The sequence below is a fragment of the Loxodonta africana genome, chromosome 2 (genome assembly GCF_030014295.1).
Source record: "Loxodonta africana isolate mLoxAfr1 chromosome 2, mLoxAfr1.hap2, whole genome shotgun sequence".
NCBI lineage: Eukaryota > Metazoa > Chordata > Mammalia > Proboscidea > Elephantidae > Loxodonta > Loxodonta africana.
The window spans coordinates 221,130,636-221,154,057 of NC_087343.1; the positions used below are offsets into that span (position 1 = coordinate 221,130,636).

The window sequence follows — 23,422 nt, forward strand, 5'->3', positions numbered from 1 at the left end:
AGAAGGAATCGGCTCAAAGAATTGTTTTTTTGTTTGTTTTGTTTTTGACAACCTACAATTTGTTTTCCCCATCCCGAAATGAAAACAGAGGTGGTCTTAAAATAACCACCTTCCTACTCCCCCCCGCCCCCCCGGCAAAATCAATCACGGCTGAGCGCTACTCCGCCAGTAGTGGCTGCACGGTAATCTCTCCCCTGGACTCTAAACCAGCAGATACCGACCGGCTTTTGTCAAACCTTGGCCCCTGCTGCCTGGCAGGTACTGCAGAGAGGGCTGCTTCTTAAAGCCCAAGTCCTGTGCTATCTTCCGGGACCAGACCCTACTATAAAAAAAAATAAAAACCTAAAACCCATTGCCGTTGAGTCCATTCCAATGCAGAGCACCGTATAGGACAGGGTAGAACCACCCCGCAGTGTTTCCAAGGAGCAGCTGGTGGATTCAAACCGCCGACTTTTGGTTAGCAGCCAAGCTTAACCCCTGCACTAGCAGGGCTCCAGGCTCTATCATGGCACCCAAGAATGAGAGCAGGTGTTTCATGCAAAGTGCTGGGTGTACGTCTTTTGACAATTAATGTGGGTAGAAAATTGCTCGCTTTTACTCAAAACACTGGAAGAAGATAACCATTTCTGGACTTGAAATCTTTGATCCTAAGAGAGAAAATTCTCCCGAGTCTTCATTAATAGAGATATTCAGATGGGAAATATTGTAATAGAAAATTGGGCCTGAGCTAAAGAAGGAGGCAGAGTCTCTGGGAATAGTCAAATGTTTGCTTTTTCCATTTTCCAAATCTCGTTACCCTTGGGCTGTGTCTTTGATGTTAATGTAGCTAAAACCCCAGTGAGAGTTTCAGAATTTTATCAGAAAAAACAGAAACAGAAAGCTGGGTTCTCTTAACGCTGGCCTGCCTAATAAGGAAGAAATTCACAACAGGCTCTTCGAATGAAACCCAACTATAAAAATGCTATGACTGTCCTTTTCCAGGATGGTGTTTTACATATCTCAACGTCAGCAATACCTCCAAAAGCACTTCACTATCTAAACTACTACCATGAAGAAAAGCCTGGTGATCTACTTCCAAAAATTAGTCAATGAAAACCCTATGGATCATAACAGAGCATTGTTCGAGATGGTGCTGGAAGATAAACCCCCTAGATTGGAAGGCATTCAAAATACACAGTGGCCACAACAATGGACTTGAGCATAGCAACAATCCTGAAGATGGTTCAGGACCAGGCAACTTTTTGTTCTGTTGTGCATGGGGTCACCATGAGTCAGGGATGACTTGATAGCAACTAACAGCAACGGGAGCCCAAACTACCATATTTTTGTCAGGTCACATTAATATTCAGATATTTAAAAAGCTTTTATTTTTGCTTAGGCAAAGACAAGCGATTTTTGTTGTTGTTGTTAGGTGCCTTCGAGTCGGTTCCAACTCAAACCACCCTATGCACAACAGAACAAAACACTGCCTGGTCCTGTGCCATCTTCACAATCATTGCTCTGTTGAGCCCACTGTTGCTGCCACTGTGTCAATCCATCTGGCTGAGGATCTTCCTGTTTTGCTAACCCTCTACCAAGCATGACGTCCTTCTCCAGGACTGGTCCCTCCTGATAACATGTCCAAAGTACATGAGACAAAGTCTCACCATCCTTGCTTCTAAGGAGCATTCTGGCTGTACTTCTTCCAAGACAGATTTGTTTTTCTGACAGTTCATGGTATATTCAATATTCTTCAACACCATAATTCGAAGGCTTCAATTCTTCTTCAGTCTTCCCTACTCATTGTCCCGCTTTTGCATGCATATGAGGCAACTGAAAATACATGGCTTGGGTCAGGCGTACTTTAGTCCTCAAGATGACACCTTTGCTTTTTAACACTTTAAAGTGGTCTTTTGCAGCAAATCTGCCAATGCAATATGTCGTTTGATTTCTTGACTGCTGCTTCCATGGGCATTGACTGTGGATGCAAGTAAAAGGAAATCCCTGACAACTTCAATATTACCTCTCTTTATCATGATGTTGCTTCTCGGTCCAGTGCTGAGCATTTTTGTTTTCTTTATGTTGAGGTGTAATCCATACTGAAGGCTGTGGTCTTTGATCTTCATCAGTAAGTGCTTCAAGTCCTCTTCACTTTCAGTAAGCAAGGTTGTGTCATCTGCATCACGCAGGTTGTTAATGAGTCTTCCTCCAATCCTGATGCCCCGTTCTTCTTCATATAGTTCAGCTTCTCGAATTATTTGCTCAGCATACAGATAGAATAATTATTATGAAAGGATACAACCCTGACGCACACCTTTCCTGATTTTAAACCACGCAATATCCCTTCGTTCTGTTCAAAAGACTGCCTCTTGGTTTACGGACAGGTTCTGCGTGAGTATAATTAAGTGTTCTGGAATTCTCATTTTTCTCAATGTTATTCATAATTTGTTAAGATCCACACAGTGAATAGATGTTTAAAAAATGCATATAGGCATCATGACTCTTATTTTTCCTGGTTCAAGGGAATTAGGCAACAAGGCAATAGGTCAGGATTCACCATATTAAGACAATAGATGGCACTGTGTGTTTGTCCCTTAGATACTTTCTGTCCGCGTATTTACAAGCTTTCTACCGTCCACTGCGCCAGTGTGGATCGGGGAGGTCAAACCTGTGGTCCAGGTGAAGCATCCAGGTGAACTGTCCATGGTGATCACCCAGGTGAACTATCTAGGCAAACGTCAAAGGCAAAGGCCCAGAGCATCAGTCCTTACGAGCCTCTGAGGGAATTACGAGATCCTTATACCAGAATGCACCTTAGAAGCCAGGATGGAGAGACTTTCACTTGCTTACTTTGGACACATCATCAGGAAAGGCCAATTATTAGAAAAGGACATCATGTTTGGTAAAATGGAAAGCAGATTTGCCCAGTGCAATACATTGTTTTTGATTTCTTGACTGCTGCTTCCGTAGGCAATGATTGTGGATCCAAGTAAAATGAAATTCTTGACAACGTCCATCTTTTCTTTGTTTATTGTGATGTTGTTTATTGGTCAGCGAAAATGAGGGAAACCCTCAATGAGATGGGTTGACACAATAGCCACAACAATGGGCTCCAGTGTACCAACGGTCATGAAGACGGCACAACCGGGCGATGTTATCATTCTCTTATAAATAAGGTCACCATGCATCAGAGCTGACCTGACAGCAATTAACAATGACATACTTTTAGGTCATCGCTTTTTTCTTTCTAACAGCCCCTCAAAATAAATGAACTCATTGATGTCCTTGATATAAGTGACCTGATGGCCTCATAACAAAAAGGTACATCGTGATTCTTGAGTCTACATTCAGCCCAACTTAGAACGCCCCTGGAAAGAAATCAGCACGTGACCTAATGTACAATAAGCTAATGAAAGCAACCATCTGAATGGCTAATGAAACTTCATTCAGCTCGAATTAAAACCTAGACTGCCACATGATTGGTGCTTCTCATCCCTGTGAGAACTTAGTCATTTCTTTTATCAACCGAAATAAAGGGAAAAAAAAAATTAGTAAAGACCTGTTGATAGGAATCATTTTGTTTCTTTTTGAAAGAATACACCTAAGATTTTATCTTTTGAAATTGAAAAGCAATCTCTAGAAGACACATAAACCAGTACCAGCTGCCGCCAAGTCAATTCTGACTCATGGCAAACCCACGTGTTACAGAGTAGAGCTGTGTTCCACAGGGATTTTCTGACTGTAATCTTTACAGAAGCAGATTGCCAGGTCTGTCTTCAGAGGAGCCCCTGGATGAAGCCAACCTCTAACCTTTTGGTTAGTAGCCAACAGCACCAGGCAGGGACTCCAAGAGGACAAATACCATCACCTTAACCAAGATTTCCAAAGGGCTCTGGCTGACAGCATTTGCATAAGCCCAACTCTTACCTATTAAACCTAGGCCTCTGCTTCTCTGGCCTCCTCCAAGGATGCCTCTGATCCTGGAGGGGTGAGGGGTAGATTCCAAGCATCAGCCACAACAGATACCTCACACCCTGCAAGGGAAGCTTTTGCAAGGAGCTCCTGGAGTGGACGCAGAGGGTCACAGCTTGTTTAACATCCTTTAACGCCCTCTCCTGACTTCCATTAGCTTCCAGCTTTCTTAGGTCAGCCACCAGTAGCTCTCCATCTACTTCCCCACTCCCCACTTATTACATCAGGATACTTACACAGACTTATTTTCATGGCTGATTTAGTTAATTGCTTTTCTCCACAGAGAGACTCAGTAACTAAAGTAAGTGATGTGTGCACAGAAGGGATGCTTCCTGGGACACATCTTCCAGCCAGATTCACTGCAGGCCAGATGACTCAGTGTCCTGGGCAGAGCAAGGTGGGGTGATGACCACTGACGATTAATAAATTTAAACTAGTTCAACAAGAAGTTACAGGGGTTATCAGTTTGACAAAGTAGAAATCATCTGCTGTGTATCCAGCATTCGGGGCATCATTCCTGAAGTTCAGAGCTAACTCAGAACAAAGCCGGGTCCTAGGGACCTTTGTACTTGGTGAGATTCTCCCCCGTAGTCAAGAGTCCCAGTGCTTCCTTCCAGCGGCTCAGCCCATGGGGTATCAAGAGAGGACTGGGCAGTGGGAAGCCATCCCTGGGTGGGGCAAACAGTTAAGCACTCAGCTACCTACACAAAGGTGGGTGGCTCGAACCCACCAGAGGCACCTTGGAAGAAAGGCCCAACAATCTGCTTCAGAAAAATCAGCCATTGAAAACTCTACGGAGCAGTTCTACTCTGCACAAATGGAGTTGCCATGAGTCGGAATCACCTTGATGGCAACTGGTTGGAGCGGTGGAGAGGCCCCAGCCACCAGAGAGAAATACGATGTCTCCACTTCAATCATCTGAAGCTGGTTTATTTATTAAGACTCGAAATGTCTTCAGCCTTGTTTGTCGCCTCCAGTGACTTCATGACCTCTCTCCCAGGGCAATTTTGGCAGCCTGATGGGTGAGCTCAGGCACAGGGAACAGATCCCAGGCTTTAGCAGTGAGTGACAGCAGGTCACCTTATATAGCCTAATTTCCAGAATTTTCTTCTTATAGGTCATAACGCAGCCTGGGAGCCCTATTCTCATCTGCAAGGTTATTTTTAATTATAGGTCTCTTTGACTCAGGGTAAAATATCTGAGTGTGAAAACTACTATGCCTTTTTTTTTTTTCTCTGCCCCACAGGGCATCTTTGGAATATCCTGTGTTTTGTTAAAAGGCTTACTTCCTAATAAACCAGCAAACAAAAACTTAAGATTCCTATGGTCCTTAATGCATTAAAAGCCTGTACTGTATCTGTTTCCGAAATACTTTGGTCAAGAAAGAAGAGCCAAGTGGTGATCCACAGTATGTGTCGTTGCTTGTAACATTTTACCAAAGGATGACACCAAACGCAGGACCGAGAGTGATGAGAGTTACCGGCTCCCATCAGTAAAATATAAAACTCTGCAGTCTGCATGCAAGCCTCCTCCCACTGGTCGGATAGACAAATCCTCTCATTTTATTTAATTAGGTTCATGTGGGAAGGAAAAACAAAACCTATTCACATAGATTGCAAAAGGTGAAACCTGCATTTGAATATACCATTAATTAAAGAAGTCTAGGAAGCATAATAACACATGTATTATACATATATGTAATATGTATTTATATATGTGTAGTAGATATATAGAATATGCTATTTTTTTATACGTATATATGTACATGGTATACTGTATATTATATTTATATATATATATATAAATATATATATATATAAAACCACCTTACTTCTATTTCTCACCCAGATTTCCAGTTCTTCGCTCCTTCCTGGCATGTTCCCCACTGAAGTCAGACATGGCCACATGACTTGGTTTGGCATTAAGAGCCAGTCTGTAATTCTCCCACACTCTCTTCCCTTGCCAGGACAGACCCTGAAGTCTCATGTTTGGATAGCAGTGTTATAGATGGTGGAAACTGTCAGCCTAGGCTCCTAAGTGTTAGAGGCTGCAAAGACGACCTAAAAGTCTTCCTTTCCCTGAGTCCGTGACCCTCACCATGTAAATGTGAACACCATTCCATTCTGCCTTTGGGCTCAGCTAGATAACTCGTTGTGAGATGTGGAATCACCTTGCAGAAAGCAATGTGTCCTTTGTTGGTTCTTTCTAGCGGGATCAAGAGCTGAGGCTAATGAGTGGATATTGCTGAGTAAGGCTCAGGTGGCATGATGTAATCTATCATGGCCATGTGGTGAGGCTGGTAGGTGACCTGGACCCTGAGGATCTGATAAGCCTTCTGATTGGTGAGTATGACAGGATTAGGTAGTACATCCCTCTTTGGGACATGGAAGCTCCACGCTGGGACTCATTTTTGACTCTAATACTAGAAATACAGCCACAAGTATCGGGTACTCTCCATGAGTTCCGTGAGTCATTCCAGTGAATTAATGGACCCACAGGGGCCATGAGAGCCAGCAAGAGCTGGCATCTGCCTATGTGGCAGTCTGAACAAAGGTGTCCTTCTAACTTGTGAGCTCTAACCCAGCTCTGGAGGACTAGGGTTAGAAAGAGTGTGCTGCTTGAGAGAATGGAGAAATGGGAAGCTGAGGAGTGGATCCACTTCCACATTTTGGGAATTGGATCCTTGCCGAGCCTTACCATGTAGTTAGCAACAAAGGTGAGGTTTACCTACTTTGCTTCTTGCTTAGCATGCACATCATTAAATCCCTCCAGCTGCCGTCAAGAAAACCAAAATGACCTCTAAGGAAACAAGATTAAAACCATCAAACAATCAAAATTAGAAAATAGAGTCAAGTGGGTCTCTATTCTGATTACTGCAATTGCATTTCAGTTCTTAAGCTTGGTATTTTCTAGTGCCCCAACTTAAATTATGATGATTAAGCAACAAAACAACAAGGAATTTACTGCTTAGTGAAGTGTGAAGGATTTTGAATTCATCGTAAAGACAGTTTTAAGAAAAATAAAAACTCTGACTTTATCCAATGCACCACATGAACCACAGCCACCACCAGCCTGAATCCAGAAGAACTAGATGGTGCCCGGCTGCCACTACCACTGGCCCCTCTGACAGGGATCACAAAAGAAGGTTCCAGACAGTGCCGGAGAAAAATGTGGAACAAAATTCAAATTCACAAATAAAGACCAGATTTACTGGCCTGACAAAGACTAGAGAAACCCCCAAGACTATGGCCCCCGGACCCCCTGCTAACACATATTGAAGCCACTCCTGAAGTCCACCTTTCAGCCAAAGATTAAACAGGCCTATAAAACAGACAATAACACAAGAGGAATGTACTTCTTAGATCAGTCAAGTAGATAAGACCAAACGGGAAAAACACCTGCCCAAAAGCAAAGACAAGAAGGCACAAAGGGACAGGGAAACTAGATGAATGGGCATGGGGAACCCAGGATGGAAAGGGAAAGGGGGAGAGTGCTAACACATGGTGGGGATTGCAACCAATGTCACAAAGCAATTTGTGTATAAATTTTTGAATGAGAAACTAATTTGTGCTGTAAACTCTCACCTAAAGCACAATAAAAAATACACAAAAATTTTTAAAAACTTCTATTTTCTACCATACCCTAGATTATGCAACCTCTAAAGATGAAAGATTTTGTTTTTAACTTGTATTTTGTACTGGTTTCTGATCCTGATTGTATAGTAACCTATACGGTCTAGTTAATCAGTAAATGAAAAACCAAAAACGGTGTGTCACCATGAGGATTTAGCTCCAGTTTGTTACTTCTATGAGTGGACAACATTTTGGTGGTATACAAGAATTAAAATTCATTAGTAAGAAAGTGTGTTTGCCAGTGTGTGTGTGCGCATGCATGCATAAAGCCAGGTAAAGGCAACCATTTATACTCCGCGTTAGACCATACACAATGCACATCATAACTCTTTCCCAAAAGCAGCCAACACACTTTTAGAGATGCCAGCAGTCATTATCCAGCAATGAACGAAAATAGGAAAATTGAGCATTGCATCCTTTGGCCTTTCCCGATATATAGCACAGAGCAAGAAATCAACTTAAATATCACTACAAATGAAGAACCCTCAATTTCCCAGAGGCTAAATTTCCACTGCGCAATTTCTAGGTACCAAAAATAAGCCAAGACAATATTTATGTACAAATACACATTTCAGTGCTGATTATATATTCTTAATGGCATCTTCTAGAAAGAGATTAGAAAGACAGCTAAATCTTAGACATTTAAAAGGATCAAAGGAGCATGAAATCTGGGCTTCTGTTTTCCAGATGTTAGTATAAGACTGTCGGTCATAACGGATATCACTGAGGTCTGACAAAGATGTAAAAATGCCACCTTATTTTTAGAAGCAGAAATGAAGCCACAATTTCCTCATAAAAAGCAATATAACTGCTATGCTCATAGTGCAATCTCCAACCTTTGATCAGTTCACCAGATTATCTCAATCAAACCATTGTAAACCAACAAAAACCACATTATTTATTAAAGAGCATCATCCTTAAGTATACCGATTTATAGTTATATACCGATTTGTAGTTATAACACGCACATAAACAGCAATGTGAAATAATCATGCGCAAAGCCAGCCTGTCACATGCTGGAGGCACAGTGCCACGTGGCCTACCTGAGACAAGTGAAACAGTGTCTTTCTCCCATGAGACAACAGTGATATACGCCTCCACCGAGGAGGGGATAATGCACTTGAAGACTGCGACATTGCCTCTCATGGTTTTCTGGTCCTCCACACGGACTGTATAGGGCTCCCGTAAAACTAGAAGGAGAAAAAGAGTACCCTTGGTGAGACACACAGTCAAACGAGCTCATTATGAGAGTATCTCAGTCTGATATATACATTTTAGCATAAATATCTTCAAAGCAGGAAATACACTGGCAAGAAAATTAGAAACTGAATTTGACGTCTTCCTCACTGTTATGGATCGAATAAATTGTGTCCTCCAAAATACATACCAGGATCCGAACCCCAACAGCTGTGGAATGGAGCCCTGCTGGCACCATATTTAAGTGCTCCGCTGCTAACCAAAAGGTGGGTGGTTCAAACTCACCAGCTATTCTGCAGAGGAAAGATGTGGCATTCTGTTTCCGTGAAGATCTACAGCCTTGGAAACCCTACGGGAGCAGGTCTAGTCTTTCCTGTAGGGTTGCTATGAGTCAGAATCAACTCGATGGTAATGGTTTTTTGTTTTTTGGTATAAAAGTGGATATAATCACTTTGGGGACTAGGGCTTTCGCTGTTATCCTAATGACATCTATCACTGCAGGGTGTGTCTTAAATTTAATCACTTCTGAGATATATAAAGAGGAGATTAGACAGACAGACAAGCAAGCACAAATGAAGGAAAGATGGAAGACATATGCAGACCGCCAAGGAACTTAGGAAGGCAGGGGTTGCAGAAGCTGAGACAAGGATCCTCCCCCAGAGCCAACAGAGAGAGAGCCTTTCCCTAGAGCCTGTGCCCTGAATTTAGACATCTAGTCTACCAACCTGTGAGAAAATAAATTTCCGTTCTTCAAAGCCGCCCAACTGTAGTATTTCTACTACAGCAGCACTAGGAAACTATGGGGCAATTCTACTCTGTACTATAGGGTTACTATGAGTAGGAATAAACTTGAGAGCAATGTTTTTTATTTTTTTATCCTTAAGTACAACACTGTCAGTGATAGGATAATATCCATATGCCTAAAAGGAAGACCAGTTAATATGACTATTATTCAAATTTACATACCAGCCACTAATACCAAAGATGAAGGAATTGAAGATGTTTGCCAACTTCTGCAGTCTGAAATTGATCCAACACGCAATCAAGATACATTGATAATAACTGGTGATTGGAATGCAAAAGTTGGAAACAAAGAAGAAGGTTTGGTAGTTGGTCAATACGGCCTTGGTGATAGAAATGATGCCAGAGATCGCATGATAGAATTTTGCAAGACCAAAGACTTCTTCGCTAGAGATACCTTTTTTCAACAACATAAATGGTGACTATAACCATGAACCTCAGCAGATGGAATACAAAGGAATCAAAATGACTACATCTATGGAAAGAGATGATGGAAAAGCTCAATATCATCAGTCAGAACAAGGCCAGGGGCTGACTGCAGAACAGACCCTCAATTGTTCATATGCAAGTTCAAAGTGAAGCTGAAGAAAACTAGGAAAACTCCACGAGAGCCAAAGTACAACCTTGAGTATATCCTACCTGAATTTAGAGACCATCTCAAGAATAGATTTGATGCATTGAACACTAATGACTGCAGACCAAATGAGCTGTAGAATTACATCAAGGACATCATACATGAAGAAAGCAGGAAGTCATTAAAAATACAGGAAAGAAAGAAAAGACCAAAATGGATGTCAGAAGAAACTCTGAAAATTGCTTTTGTACGTTGAGCAAATATAGCAAACGGAAGAAATGATGACGTAAAAGAGCTGAACAGAAGATTTCCAAGGGTGGCTCAAACAAGACAAAGTATTATAATGACATCTGCAAAGACCTGGAGTCAGAAAATCAAAAGGGAAGAACATGCTCAGTATTTCTCAAGCTGAAAGAACTGAAGAAAAAAATTCAAGCCTTGAGTTGCAATAGTGAAGGATTCTGTGGGCAAAACACTGAATGATGCAGGAAGCAACAAAAGAAGATGGAAGAAATATACAGAGTCACTGTACTGAAAAGAATTGATGGATGTTCAATCATTTCAAGAGGTGGCATATGATCAAGAACTGATGGTACTGAAGGAAGAAGGCCAAGGTGCACTGAAGACATTGGCAAAAAACAAGGCTCCACAAATCGAGATGTTTCACAAACAAATGTAGCACTGGAAGTGCTCACTCGTCTACCGCAAGAAATTTGGAAGACAGTTACCTGGCCAAACGACTGGATCCATATTTATGCCTATCCCAAAGAAAGGTGATCCAACTGAATGTGGGAATTATCAAACAATATCATTGATATCACATGCAAGTAAAATTTTGCTGAAGATCATTCAAAAGCAGTTGCAGCAGTACATCAACAGGGAACTGTCAGAAATTCAAGCCAGATTCAGAAGAGGATGTGGAACCAGGGATATCCTTATTGATTTGTGGGGCACAGAGCAAAATAAAAAATTGATGCCATTAAAGTTACTAAAATGGAAAACTTTTTATTCTGTGGTCTCTCTCTCAACCTGTCGTGGTGTTTCTTATTTGCTATATAATATTGTGCTCCATCCAGCATAGGGATAATCATGGCCAGGTGCTCCTAGAGTCCCTACCCCATGACTCAGTGTGTGTGACCCACCAGCTGCCACTCTCCTCTCCTGCCAGCCAGTTGTCAGAATGGGAATATCAACTTCACCTTCACAGGGGCCTACTACCCTAACCCATGGGAAACCATTTGGGTGGTCTATTATTAGGCACATATATGTTTATAGTTGTTACATCATCCTGACCAATTGACCTTTTTAGCATTATAAAATGTCCCTCTTTATCTCTAGTAACACTTTTTGTTTTAAAATCTATTTTGTCTGATATGAGTACAGCCACTCCAACTTTCTTTTAGTTAGAAGATATACATTTTTCCTTTTACTTTCAATCTATTTGTATCTTTTAATCTAAAGTGCCATTCCTGTAGCCAACAGGTAGTTGGATTTTTTTTTTTTTTTAATTTATCTAGTCTGGCAATCTCTGTCTTTTGACCGAATTATTTAATTCATTCACATTTAATATTATTATTGATATAGTTGGATTTATTTCTACAATTTCACTTTTTGTTTTCTATATGTTTCATGTCTTTCCTGTCCCACTATTCTGCTCTTGCTGCTTTCTTCTTCATTAAGTGAGTGTTTTCTAATGTAAAGTTTTAATTTCTTTAAAGTTTTTTTTTCACTACATTTTTTGGAAGTTTTTGTTTTAGTGGTTTATCATATACATCTTATCTTAACCAGCTTTGGATTTATACTAAATAAATTCCAGTGATATTGAGAAGCTTACTCCTATATAACTCTATTCTCTTACTGTCCCTTTGTGTTACATTATTGTCATGCATATTACGTCTATGGATGTTATAAACCCAACAACACAGTGCTATAATTATTACTTTATAATTATTACTTTACCATGCAGTTTTTTTCCCCCCTTTGAGCACACTGAATATGTTATTCCACTGCCTTTTGGCCTCCATTGTTTTTGCAGGGAAGTCAGATGTTAACCTTATTGGGGTTCCATAGTAAGCAATGAGTCATTTTTCCCTTCCTATTTCAAGATCTTCTCCTTGTCTTTGACATTCAGCATTTTTAGTATGATGTGTCTGTGGATCTCTTTTTGTTTATCCTACTTGAAGTCTGTTGAGTTTTCTGGGTGTGTAAGTTACTGTTTTGTCTATAAATTTGTGAAGTTTTCAGGCATTATTTATGCAAATATTTTTTCTGCTCCTTTCTCTTGGTGAAAAAACTGAAGATGTCAAGAATTTCATTATTTGGGTCAACAACCAATGCCCTTGGCAGCAGCGGTCAATAAATCAAACGACATATTGCTTTGGACAAATCTGCAGAAGATCTTTTCAAAATCTTTGATGACTAAGGTGTGCCTGACACAGCCATGGTATTTTCAATCACCTCATATGTATAGGAAAGCTGGACAACAAAAAAGGAGGATCACAGAAGAACTGACACATTCAAACTTTGATATTGGTGAAGAATATTGAATACACCATGGACTGCCAGAAAACTAACAAATCATTATTAGAGTAAGTACAGCAGGAACGCTCCTTAGAAGGGAGGATGGCGAGACTTCCTCTTACTTACTTTGAATACATCAGCAGGAGGGAGCAATTGCTGGAAAAGGATATCATGCTTAGTAAATTAGAGGGTCAACAAAAAACAGGGAGACCCTCAATGAGATTGACCAACACAGTGGCTACAACAGTGGGCTCAAAAAACAGTAACAATTATAAGGATGCTGCAAGACCAGACAATATTTTGTTCTGCTATATCTAAGGTCACTATGAGTTGGAGTTAACTCAATGGCACCTAATAACAACAACAACTCTCTCCTTCCTCTCCTTATGGAGCTTCCCTTGCAGATATGTTGGTACACTTAATGTTGCCCCACATTTATCTGAGCCTCTTTTCATTTTTCTTCAATCTCTTTTTTCTCTATTCTTTGGCTTGCACTGCTATTTGTTGCCTTTGAATCAATTCTGATTCGTGGTGATTCCATGTGTGCAGAATAGAACTGTGCTCTATAGGGTTTCAAAGCTGTGACTTTTTGGAAGCAGGTCACTAGGCCTGTCTTCTGAGGCACTTCTGAGTGGGTTCGAACCACCAACCTTTCAGCTAGTCATCACACACTTAACCATTTGTGCCACCTGCATAATCACTATTGATATAGCTTCAAGTTCACTTATTCTTTCTTCTTCTACTTAATACATACCATTAAGCTCCTCTCCTGAAATTTTTAGTTAAGTTGTAGTTTTCTTCTCCATAATTTTCATTTTTTTTTATAATTCCTATCTCCTTTTTGACATTCTCTCTTTTATGTGACGTAGTCATCATACCCTCCTTTGCATCTTTAATCATGGTTTCCTTTAGTTCTTTGAACATCTTTATAATGACTAATTTTAAGTCTTTTTCTTATAAACCCATCATCTGCTCTTTCTCAAAGACAGTTTCTGTTGCTGTCTCTCTCTTCCTCCCTTCCCTGATGAATCAAACTTTCCTGCTTCTTTGTATGCCTCATAATCTTTTGTTAGAAATGGAACATTTTAGCTACCAAATTGTGGCAACTTTGGGTCTTCAGGGACTGTTATTGTTATTTTCTCAGTGACTGGCTGTTATGGATTGAATTATGCCCCCAAAAATGTGTGTCAACTTGATTAGGCCATGATTCTCAGTATTGTGTGATTGTCCACCATTTTGTGATCTGATGTGATTTTCCTAAGTGTTGTCAATCCCTACCTCTATGATGTTAACGAGGCAGGATTAGAGGTAGTTATGTTAATGAGGCAGGACTCAATCTACAAGATTAGGTTGTTATCTTGAGTCAATTTCTTTTGAGATATAAAAAGGAAAAGTAAGCAAAGAGACAGAGGGACCTTACACTACCAAGTAATAAGTGCCAGGAGGAGAATGCGTCCTTTGGATGTGGGGTCCCTGCGCTGAGAAGCTCCTAGACCAGGGGAAGATTGATGACAAGGACCTTCCCCCAGAGCCAACAGAGAAAGCAAGCCTTCCCCTGGAGCTTACACCCTGGATCTGGACTTCTAACCTCCTAGAATGTGAGAGAATAAATTTGTTTGTTAAAGCCATCTACTTGTGGTACTTCTATTATAGCAGCAGTAGGTAACTAAGACACTGGCTGATTATTTTAGTGGAGTATAGTGTTCGGCCTCTGATGCTGCATCTCAGGAAGGTACAGCTTTGAGTATGACATCTATCATTCTACTATGATACTGGTGCTAATACGGCACCCTTCCACTCATTCTCTGACCACACCCAGCTACTAAACTCCACTAATTGATGGATGATTGCACTATCATTGTTTTCAACAACACGTTGGAGCATAAATTACTCTATAAACTAACCCGATACAATTCAGGCTCCTTTGAAAAAAACAGTTTCTAAAATCAGTGTTTGATTTTTGCTCTGAGCCCAGGAATGTTCCTCCCAGCTATCTCTTTCCTGGGTTTTCCCCTACAAACTAGCTGACCTAGAGTTTAACATATATTTTGAATCTCTTGCCAACTCACTGTCGCTACAACCTCCACGGTTTTTGACAGCACTTTTAGGCTTGAATTTATATTCTGTTGCAAATGAAGTCAGTTGCTTTGGGAAGAGATTAAGAACTATCCATTTTATGGTCTGTTTCTCCTCCAATGCATAATCTCTGAACCAGGGCTAGGCAGCTGGGAAGTATTCTCTCCTCTTCAATTTTCTGGAAGCTTTTGTATAAAATTTTTATTATTTCTTCCTTAAATGTTTAGTAAAATTCAACAGTGAAGCCATTTGCACCTGAAATTTTCTTTGTGGGAAAATTTATTTTAAAACTATAAATTTCTTTAATAGATATAGGGCTACTCAGGATATGTATTTCTTCTTGAGTGAGTTGGGTTATTGTTAGTGGCTGTTGAGTCAGCGCTGACTCATGATGACCACATGTACAAGAGAATGAAACTTTATCCAGTCTTGCATCAACTTTAAGATTATTGGTATATTTGAGTCTGGTGTTGCGGCCATTTTATCAGTCCATCTCATTAAAACTTTCCCTCACCTTCACTGGCCCTCCGCTTTACCAAGTATTATGTCCTTCTCCAGCAATTGGTCCCTCCTGATGACACATCCAATGTGAGTCAAAGTCTCCAACAATATTCTGTCACTCGTAATGTTTTTATTGGCTAATTTTTGGAACTAGATCACTAGGCTTTTCTTCCTAGCCTGTCTTAGGTTGGAAGTTCCGTGTGACCATGCTGGTATTCAAAATACCAGTGGCATACTTTCCAGAATCGTAGCAACATACAAGCCACCACAGTACAACAAACAGACATGTGGTGGGAGTTTGGGTAGTTTGTATCTTTCAAGGAATCTCTCCATTTTCTCTAAGTTGTTGAATTAATTGATGTACACTTGTTCCTAATACTCCTTTATTATTTTAATATCTATATTACATGTAGTGATGTCATCTTTCTTGTTTTTTACATTGCTAATTTGTCTTCTCTCTAATTTTCTTTTTCAGTCTGACTAGAGGTTTATCCCTTTTACTGACTTTTTCAAAGAACCATTTTTTGGCCTCATAGATTTTTTTGTATGTTTGTTTCTATTTTGTCTAATTTATTGATTTCCACTCCAATGGAAATCAATATTTCCTTTTTACTTACATTGGGTTTTTTTGCTCTTCTTTTTTTGGTTTCTTAAAGTAAAAGCTAACATCATTACATGAGGCCTCTCTTCATTTATAATATATTAATACCCTCCCAAGTACTGTTTTAGGTTTTAGTGGCATCCCCCAAATTCTGATATATTGTATTTTCATTTTCATTCAGTGCAAAATACTTTCTAATTTTCCCCCTGCATTTTGACACACGGGTTATCTAGTATTCAAGCATTTGGGGATTTTCCAGAGATCTTATTGTTAGTGATTTCTAATTTAATTCCATTGTGGTCAAAGAATATATTTTGACATGATTTGTTTAATTGCTCACAATATGGTCTATTTTGGTAATGTCTGTGTGCCCTTGAAGAGAACATATGTTCTGCTGTAGTTGAATGGAGTATTTTTTAAATGTCAATCAGGCCAAGTTGATTGATAAGTGTCATTCTGATCTTCTTTATCCTTGCCATTTTTCTGCCTACGTGTTCCACCAATTATCCAGGGATGAATATTGAAATCTCTGACTATAAATGTGGATCTTTATGTTTCTCCTGGAAATTCTATCAGTTTTTGCTTCATATAATTTGAAGCTCTATTATAAGGTATATAACTATTTAGCAGTTATGTTCTCTTCATTAACTGACCCCCTTTTCATTATGAAACAAGTTTCTTTTGCCCTAGTAATATTCTTTGCTTTGAACATACTTTACCTGATATTAACAGAGCTACTCTGATATTCTTTTGATTAGGGTTAGCATGGTATATCTCTCCCCATCCTCGTACCTTTAACCTACGTGTGTCTTTGTATTTAAAGTATACTTCTTATAAGTAGTATTTGACTCCAATCTGGAAATCTCTGCCTTTTAATGCAGATGATTGGATCATTTCAATTTAATTTGAGTATTTATATGGTAAGGTTTAAATTGGTCATCTTGCTATTTGACTTCTGTTTTCCTCATATTCTCTGAGTTTCTTTTTTCCTCTTTACTTTCTTCCTTCTTTTGGCTCAATTGATTATTTTTTAATGATTTCATTTTTTTCCTCCTTTGTTGGCTTATTAACCACAACTTTGTGTTTTATTTTATTGGTTGCTTCAAGTTTTATAGTATGCATCATCATCTATACGAATTTATTACCATCTATATTCCGGTATCGCTCCACATATAGCAAAAGAACCTTATAATAGTGTACTTCCATGCCTATCCTCCTGGTTTTAATGCTATTGTTGGCATGTATTATACTTCTATGTATGTTATAAAACCTATAATATATTGCTAATATTGTTTAAGCAGTAAATTATCTTTTAAAGAGAATAAAATAATCTTATTAATTCATACATGTAGCTACAATTTCCATTGAACTTCTACCCTTTGAGTGATCCAAATTTCTATCTGGAATCATTTTATTTCTTGATTGTAGGACTTCATTTAAGATTTCTTGCAGTGTGGATCTGCTCTTCATGAATTCTTTCAGCTTTTGTGTATCTGAAAAAAAGTCTTTTTTCACCTTTGTTTTCGAAAGATATTTTCACTGGGTATAGAATTATAGGTTGACGGATTACTTTTCTTTCAGTACTTCAAAGATGTTGCCATGCTGTTATCTCACTCGCATGGTTTTTAACAAGAGATTTGCTGTCATATTACCTCTGTTCCTCTGTGTGTATCTTTTTTCTCTGGCTGTTTTTTAACATTTTCTCTTTTACACTGGTTTTGAGCAATATGACCATGATGTGCCTTGATATGGTTTTCTTCATGCATTTGTGATTGGGGTTAATTAGACTCCTTGAATCTGTGAGTTTATATTCTTCACCATATTTGGAAAATTTGGGCCATCACTTCTTCACCTGATTTTTTTTTTTGTCTCCCTATCTCTTTCTTTGTAAAGTCTAATTACTTGTATATTAAGGTATTTGACAGTTTCTCACAATTAAATGTGATTTTTCATTTTTTGAAATTATTTTTTCTTTGAATGTTTTATTTTGAGTAATTTATATTGTTATGTCTTCAAGTTCTCTAATCTTTCCTTCTGTAAAATTGAATCTGCCATTAATCTCCTCCAGACTGTATTACATCTCAGACGTTGTAGTTTTCATCACTATAAGTTTAATTCAGGTCTTTGCTATATCTCCTATGTCTCTACTTAACTTTTTTAGCCTAAGAAATACTGTTTTAATAATTATATTATTCTCCTTGTCTACTTATTCTAACCTCTGTGTCAATTCTTACTGTTTTTGATTGATGTGTACCTTCACTATGGGTCATATTTTTTTGCTTCCTTGAGTGCCTGATAATCTTTGTTTGGCTATCAGACATCATGAATTTTACCTTGTTAAGTTCAGTTAAACTCTGGTAGCATAGTGGGTTAAGTGCTATAGCTGCTAACCAAAAGGTCGGCAGTTCAAATCTACCAGGTGCTCCTTGGAAACTCTATAGGGCAGTTCTACTCTGTCCTATAGGGTCTCTATGAGTCGAAATTGGCAACAGGTTTGTTTTTTGTTTGTTTGTTTGAGTTCAGTTAGATTATCTGGAAACAATTTGATTTAATTGGTTCTTTCTTTTAAGATTTATTAGGCAAGACCACAGCAGCATTTTGTATAGGGCTAATTATTATATAAATCCAATGTTTTCAAGTCAATTCTGATTCATGGCAACCCCATGCATTACAGAGTAGAATTGTGTTCTATAGAGTTTTCAATGGCTGTGATCTTTATGGAAGCAGATCACCTAGCCTTTCTCCATGGTACCACTGGGTAGATTCTAAAATGCCATCCAATGCTCTATCAATTATGAAATTTTTCAATCTGGATGGTGGGAACACTTATCCCAACCCTATATGAACACTGAACACCACTAATCCTTTGGGGTGATTCTTTCCCCAACCTCAGTTAGCTCCTTCACATGCATGTGACTCAGGACTCTGCTAAATACTTGAGGGGATCATCCATCCACAGATCTGTGGAGTTCTCTCTCCATGCAGCTTTCTTCTCAATGACATTTTGCCCCATCAACTCTAACTGCATTGGCTTCCCCAGGCTCTTATTTCTATTTTGTCAAGTTGAGGCATATTCTGGACTCCATTTGGGTTCCCCTTTCCTGCACCTGCAAAGTCTTTCAAGGCAATAAGCTAGAACAAACACACGGTTCACTCTGTCATTCTCCACACTCTCAGAGATCACTTTTCTCTACTGCCTGATGTCCAATCTTGAAAACTGTTGTTTTACATATTTGGTCTGTGTTTTTGTTTTGCTTTTTGTTTCTTCAGCTAGAAAGGTAAATTCAGTCCCTGCTACTCTACTCCATCTTGGCCATAAGTGAGAGTCCCAGTCCAATGTTACCAATCACAGTTTACTAAGAAGAAAATTTGAAATTACCTTGCCTTGCCCGAGGTCATACAGCTGCTGTTTGCTAAAAAGTAAATTTAGCATGGGGAAGGGACAGTTTTTTTTTTTTTTTTTTAAGGGACAGTACTGCTTTAAGTGATCCATCTGCATCCTAGGCCTTAGGTTAGAAATGGCAAGGAGGTATTTTACATTAGAGCAGAAATAGAACTGCTAATTAATGAGAAATGATGGGTAAACCTTCCCTCTATTACTAGTATCTAGACCTAGGTCAAAGTCACTATACTGCTAAGCACAAGAATACCCTGTGGTACCAAACAAGAGATTATAAAGGCATTTTTACCTGATGGATTGTCCCAGGAAAATCCCAACACCCCAAGAGTCAGTACTAATTCCACTCAAACCTGTACTGCAGCTGTCAATGGGTAGCATGCACCTTCCTTCATCTGCCCTTCTGAACAATCACCCAGTGCTATACTGGCCTCTATCAACATCTACATGAACGCGGTGAAACCAGAATTTCAAACATCCAATAAACAATCTAAAAGATTATTACAACCCTAATATATTGATTTCATTGACTATGCAAAGGCATTTAACTGCATGGATCATAAATTATGGATAACATTATGAAAAATGGGAATTCCAGAATACTTAATTGTGCTCATGAGGAACTTGTACACAGACCAAGAGGCAGTCATTAGAACAGAACAAGGGGGATACTGCATGGTTTAAAATCAGGAAAGGTGTGCATCAGAGTTGTATCCTTTCACCATAGCTATTCAATCTGTATGCTAAGCAAATAATTTGAGAAGCTGGACTATATGAAGAAGAACACAGCATCAGGATTGGAGAAAGACTCCTTACAACCCGCAATATGCAGGCGACACAATCTTACTTGCTGAAATTGAAGGGGATTCGAAGCACTGATGAAGGTGAAAGATTACAGCCTTCAGTATGGATTACGCCTCAACACAAAACAAAAAGCCTCACAACTGGACCTATAAGCAGCATCATGATAAATGAAGAACAGATTGAAGTTGTTAAGGATTACATTTTACTTGGATCCACAATCAACACCCTTGAAAGCAGCAGTCAAGAAATCAAATGATGTATTACATTGGCCAAATCTGCTGTGAAAGATCTCTTTAAAGTGTTAAAAAGAAGTCAATTTGAGGACTAAGATGCCCCTGATCCAAGCCATGGTATTGTCAATGGCCCCATATGCACATGAAAACTGGACAATGAGTGAGGAAGACGTGAGAAGACTGACATCTTTGAATTATGGTGTTGGTGAAGAATACTGACTATATCATGGACTGCCAGAAGAACAAACAAATCTGTCTTGGAAGAAATACAGCCAGAATGCTCTTTAGGAGCTAGGATGGTGAGACTTCATCTCACATACTTTGGACATGTTATCAGGAGGGATCACTCCCTGGAGAAGGATATCACGCTTGGTAAAGTAGAGGGTCAGAGAAAAAGAAGCAAACACTCAACAAGATGAATTGACACTGTGGCTGCAACAATGGGCTCAAACATGGCAATGATTGTGAGGATGGTGCAGGACTGGGCAGTGTTTCTTTCTGTTGTACACAGGATCGTTGAGTCGGAACCGACTGGATAGTACCTAGCAACAACAATACATTCAAAGTAGGAACTAAAATTAAATGAGAAAAAAAAATTCCATTTGAGCAATGTAATTGTCACTATTATAAGATCAAATTGACACATTAGGCCTGTGCATGTGTGTATGCGGGACTCATATTTGTAGGTTTTTATACATCAAAGAGAACACTAGCAAATAAACAGCAAGCGTATAACTGTGTAGAAGGGGCGGAGGGCATAGCATAGACACTAGACAGAGTTATGCAATTTCTAACACTCTAAAACTTTCAGTGTCATGCAAAAATTACCAACCAATTCTATGACAAATTTAGAAAGTAGCAGTTAAAACTAAAGTGATCATTTAATTTCCATGTCTGTCAGGAAATCCAAGACAAACAGTAGATTAACCCACACAGGTGGAGCTGTATGAGGTTTCAGCTCTTTTTCTGTAAGTTGTGTATTGTAGGTTATCAAAGTGCTTTTGTAACACATCATTACAAGTTTTAGCCTGCTAAGAGGTGTTCACTGTATCTCCATGTTTGTCAGGCTTAGAAGTCCCAGTAAAAGTTGTATTTACTTTATTTCAATTATTCAAAGGTATCAATTTTTCAAGTCTCTTGATTAAAGCTGATCTTTTCCTTCCTTTCTTAAATACATTCTTGTACAGACCTTGAAATTCATGAGCATGTCATGAAGATCAAAATAGAGTTGGGAAAATGACTAGCTGGTGGGGTGAGTCATAGTCTAATGTTTGATGGCTCACATCAAAGCGATCGTACACAGTAATTTAGAAACACCTCGTATTTTGCTCATGTTACAATGCCTTCAACTCCTTCCCCCTCACTTGTTGCAGAAAATATTACAAAGCTCCTCCAGTTACCTGGTGTATAAGGCACCAATCAAAGCCACATTCTCTCTGCCCTGACATTATGTCAGTCTACCCGAGTACTTGATAGACTAAGCATAAAAAATAAATTAAAAAAAATGCTGTTTGCTAACAGGAGTCTAGCTGTGAGTTTGTTTTTCAGGGGTTTGTTAGGTCTATAGAATGACACAATCTGTCTGTAGGGACAGCCTTTGATCTCTGTGTATCTCAAGCTGCAGTCCTGGGTTGACTGACAGCAATGAGGACTAAGAGTAAGTTGTTAAAAGGAATATGACTGATTCGGGATTTACGTATTGACAACATTTCAGCAACATGTGACAGTCAAAAATGTTAAAGGAGCCATGTGTTTCATGAGGAATGCAGGGGCCTGTTAGGCTGGTTCTCATTTATGATATGCACTTATGCAATGGTTTTACTCAACTTGAATTGTTTCCTACTCTTGGTTTGCTTTCTTCTCTCCCTTTCTTCTTCCCATTCCTCCACTGCCTGGCCCCAGGAGAGGGAAACAAAGCAAACACACTGGATTTGAGTCACTGAAAGCTTAAGTCAGAGTATCAATTAGTCAAATATAATAAGGTTGGGATAGAGTTTAGTCTATACCAATTTATCAGAAAGGGCCAGTCCCTGGAAAAGGACATCATCCTTGGTAAAGCAGAGGGTCAACAAAAAAGAGGAAGACCTTCAACGAGATGGATTGACACAGTGGCTGCAGCAATGGGTCAAGCATAACAATGATTGTGAGGATGGTGCAGGACCAGGCAGTGTTTCATCCTGTTGTATGTAGGGTCAGTGAGAGATGGAACTGACTCGATGGCATCTAACAACAACAACAAACTTGATATCACTGATTTCAAATTTTAGTTCCAACAATTAAGTTGCTCTGAAATCTAGTCCAAGAATGTACCAAAATCTCAAAGAACTCATCAGCGGTGTCAGGATGAGATGATGACAGTTTTCACTGATGTTCAGCTGTGATGGTATTTTAATATTTATCATTCTCCACCCCACCCCACCGCCAAGTGTGTACAGAGGGAGAAAATCTTGAGGAACTGTACTCACCAGCCTTGATGTGGACATCCTGACTTCTAATTTTCCCTGAAGGATTTTCAGCTGTGCAATAATAAGTATTATCATGGATTAAGGTACTAAAGCTTGAAGGAGGGAAGGGGAAAATTTGGAGAGTGCCGTTGGGGTGGACGTGGCGGATCCCGGGGACATCGTAGATCTCCTCGCCCGTCGCTAGGTACCATCTGAGAGTCACAGGAGGGATGCCTGCAGCAGGGCAGGGCACCAGGGTCCCCGAGGTGCTCGCAAACACTACCTCTTGCAGAGATGCATTGACAAAGTAGAGGCTGGAGTGTAGGTCTTCACCGAAAACTGTAAGAAAACAAGAGAAGAGTCGGTAAGTAAAACACATCATCTAAACTTGCAGTTTTATCAGTCTGGCCTCAGAAGGTCATTATCAGAAATAATCACAAAAGGCTCTACTAAAACAAAACCAAACCAATTGCCATCGAGTCATTTCGGACTCACGGAGGCCATAAGTGTGTCAGAGTAGAACTGTGACCCATAGGGTTTTCAGCGTCTATGATCTTTCGGAAGTAGTTTGCCAGGGCTTTCTTTCAAGACGCCTCTGGGTGAATTTGAACCACCAACCTTTTGGATAACAGGTGAGCCCTTAATCATTTGTGCCACCCAAGGAGTCCTAAAGGCTCTACTTAAACTGAAT

The 23,422-nt window shown here is 39.5% G+C and overlaps 1 protein-coding gene across 2 annotated transcripts in view; it reads right to left on the minus strand.

Annotated features, from left to right (window-relative positions):
* DSCAM (DS cell adhesion molecule) overlaps positions 1 to 23,220 on the minus strand; it is a 774,401-nt gene extending 751,181 nt beyond the window's left edge. For both annotated transcript variants that reach the window (XM_023559109.2, XM_064279473.1), the window contains exons 1-2: positions 22,753 to 23,220; positions 8,627 to 8,773 (exon numbers count right to left, since the gene is read on the minus strand). In XM_023559109.2, coding sequence (XP_023414877.1) covers positions 8,627 to 8,773; positions 22,753 to 23,113 — 508 coding nt within the window. In that variant the 5' untranslated portion in view covers positions 23,114 to 23,220. The remainder of the gene's footprint in view (positions 1 to 8,626; positions 8,774 to 22,752) is intronic.
* Positions 23,221 to 23,422: the final 202 nt, after the last annotated feature.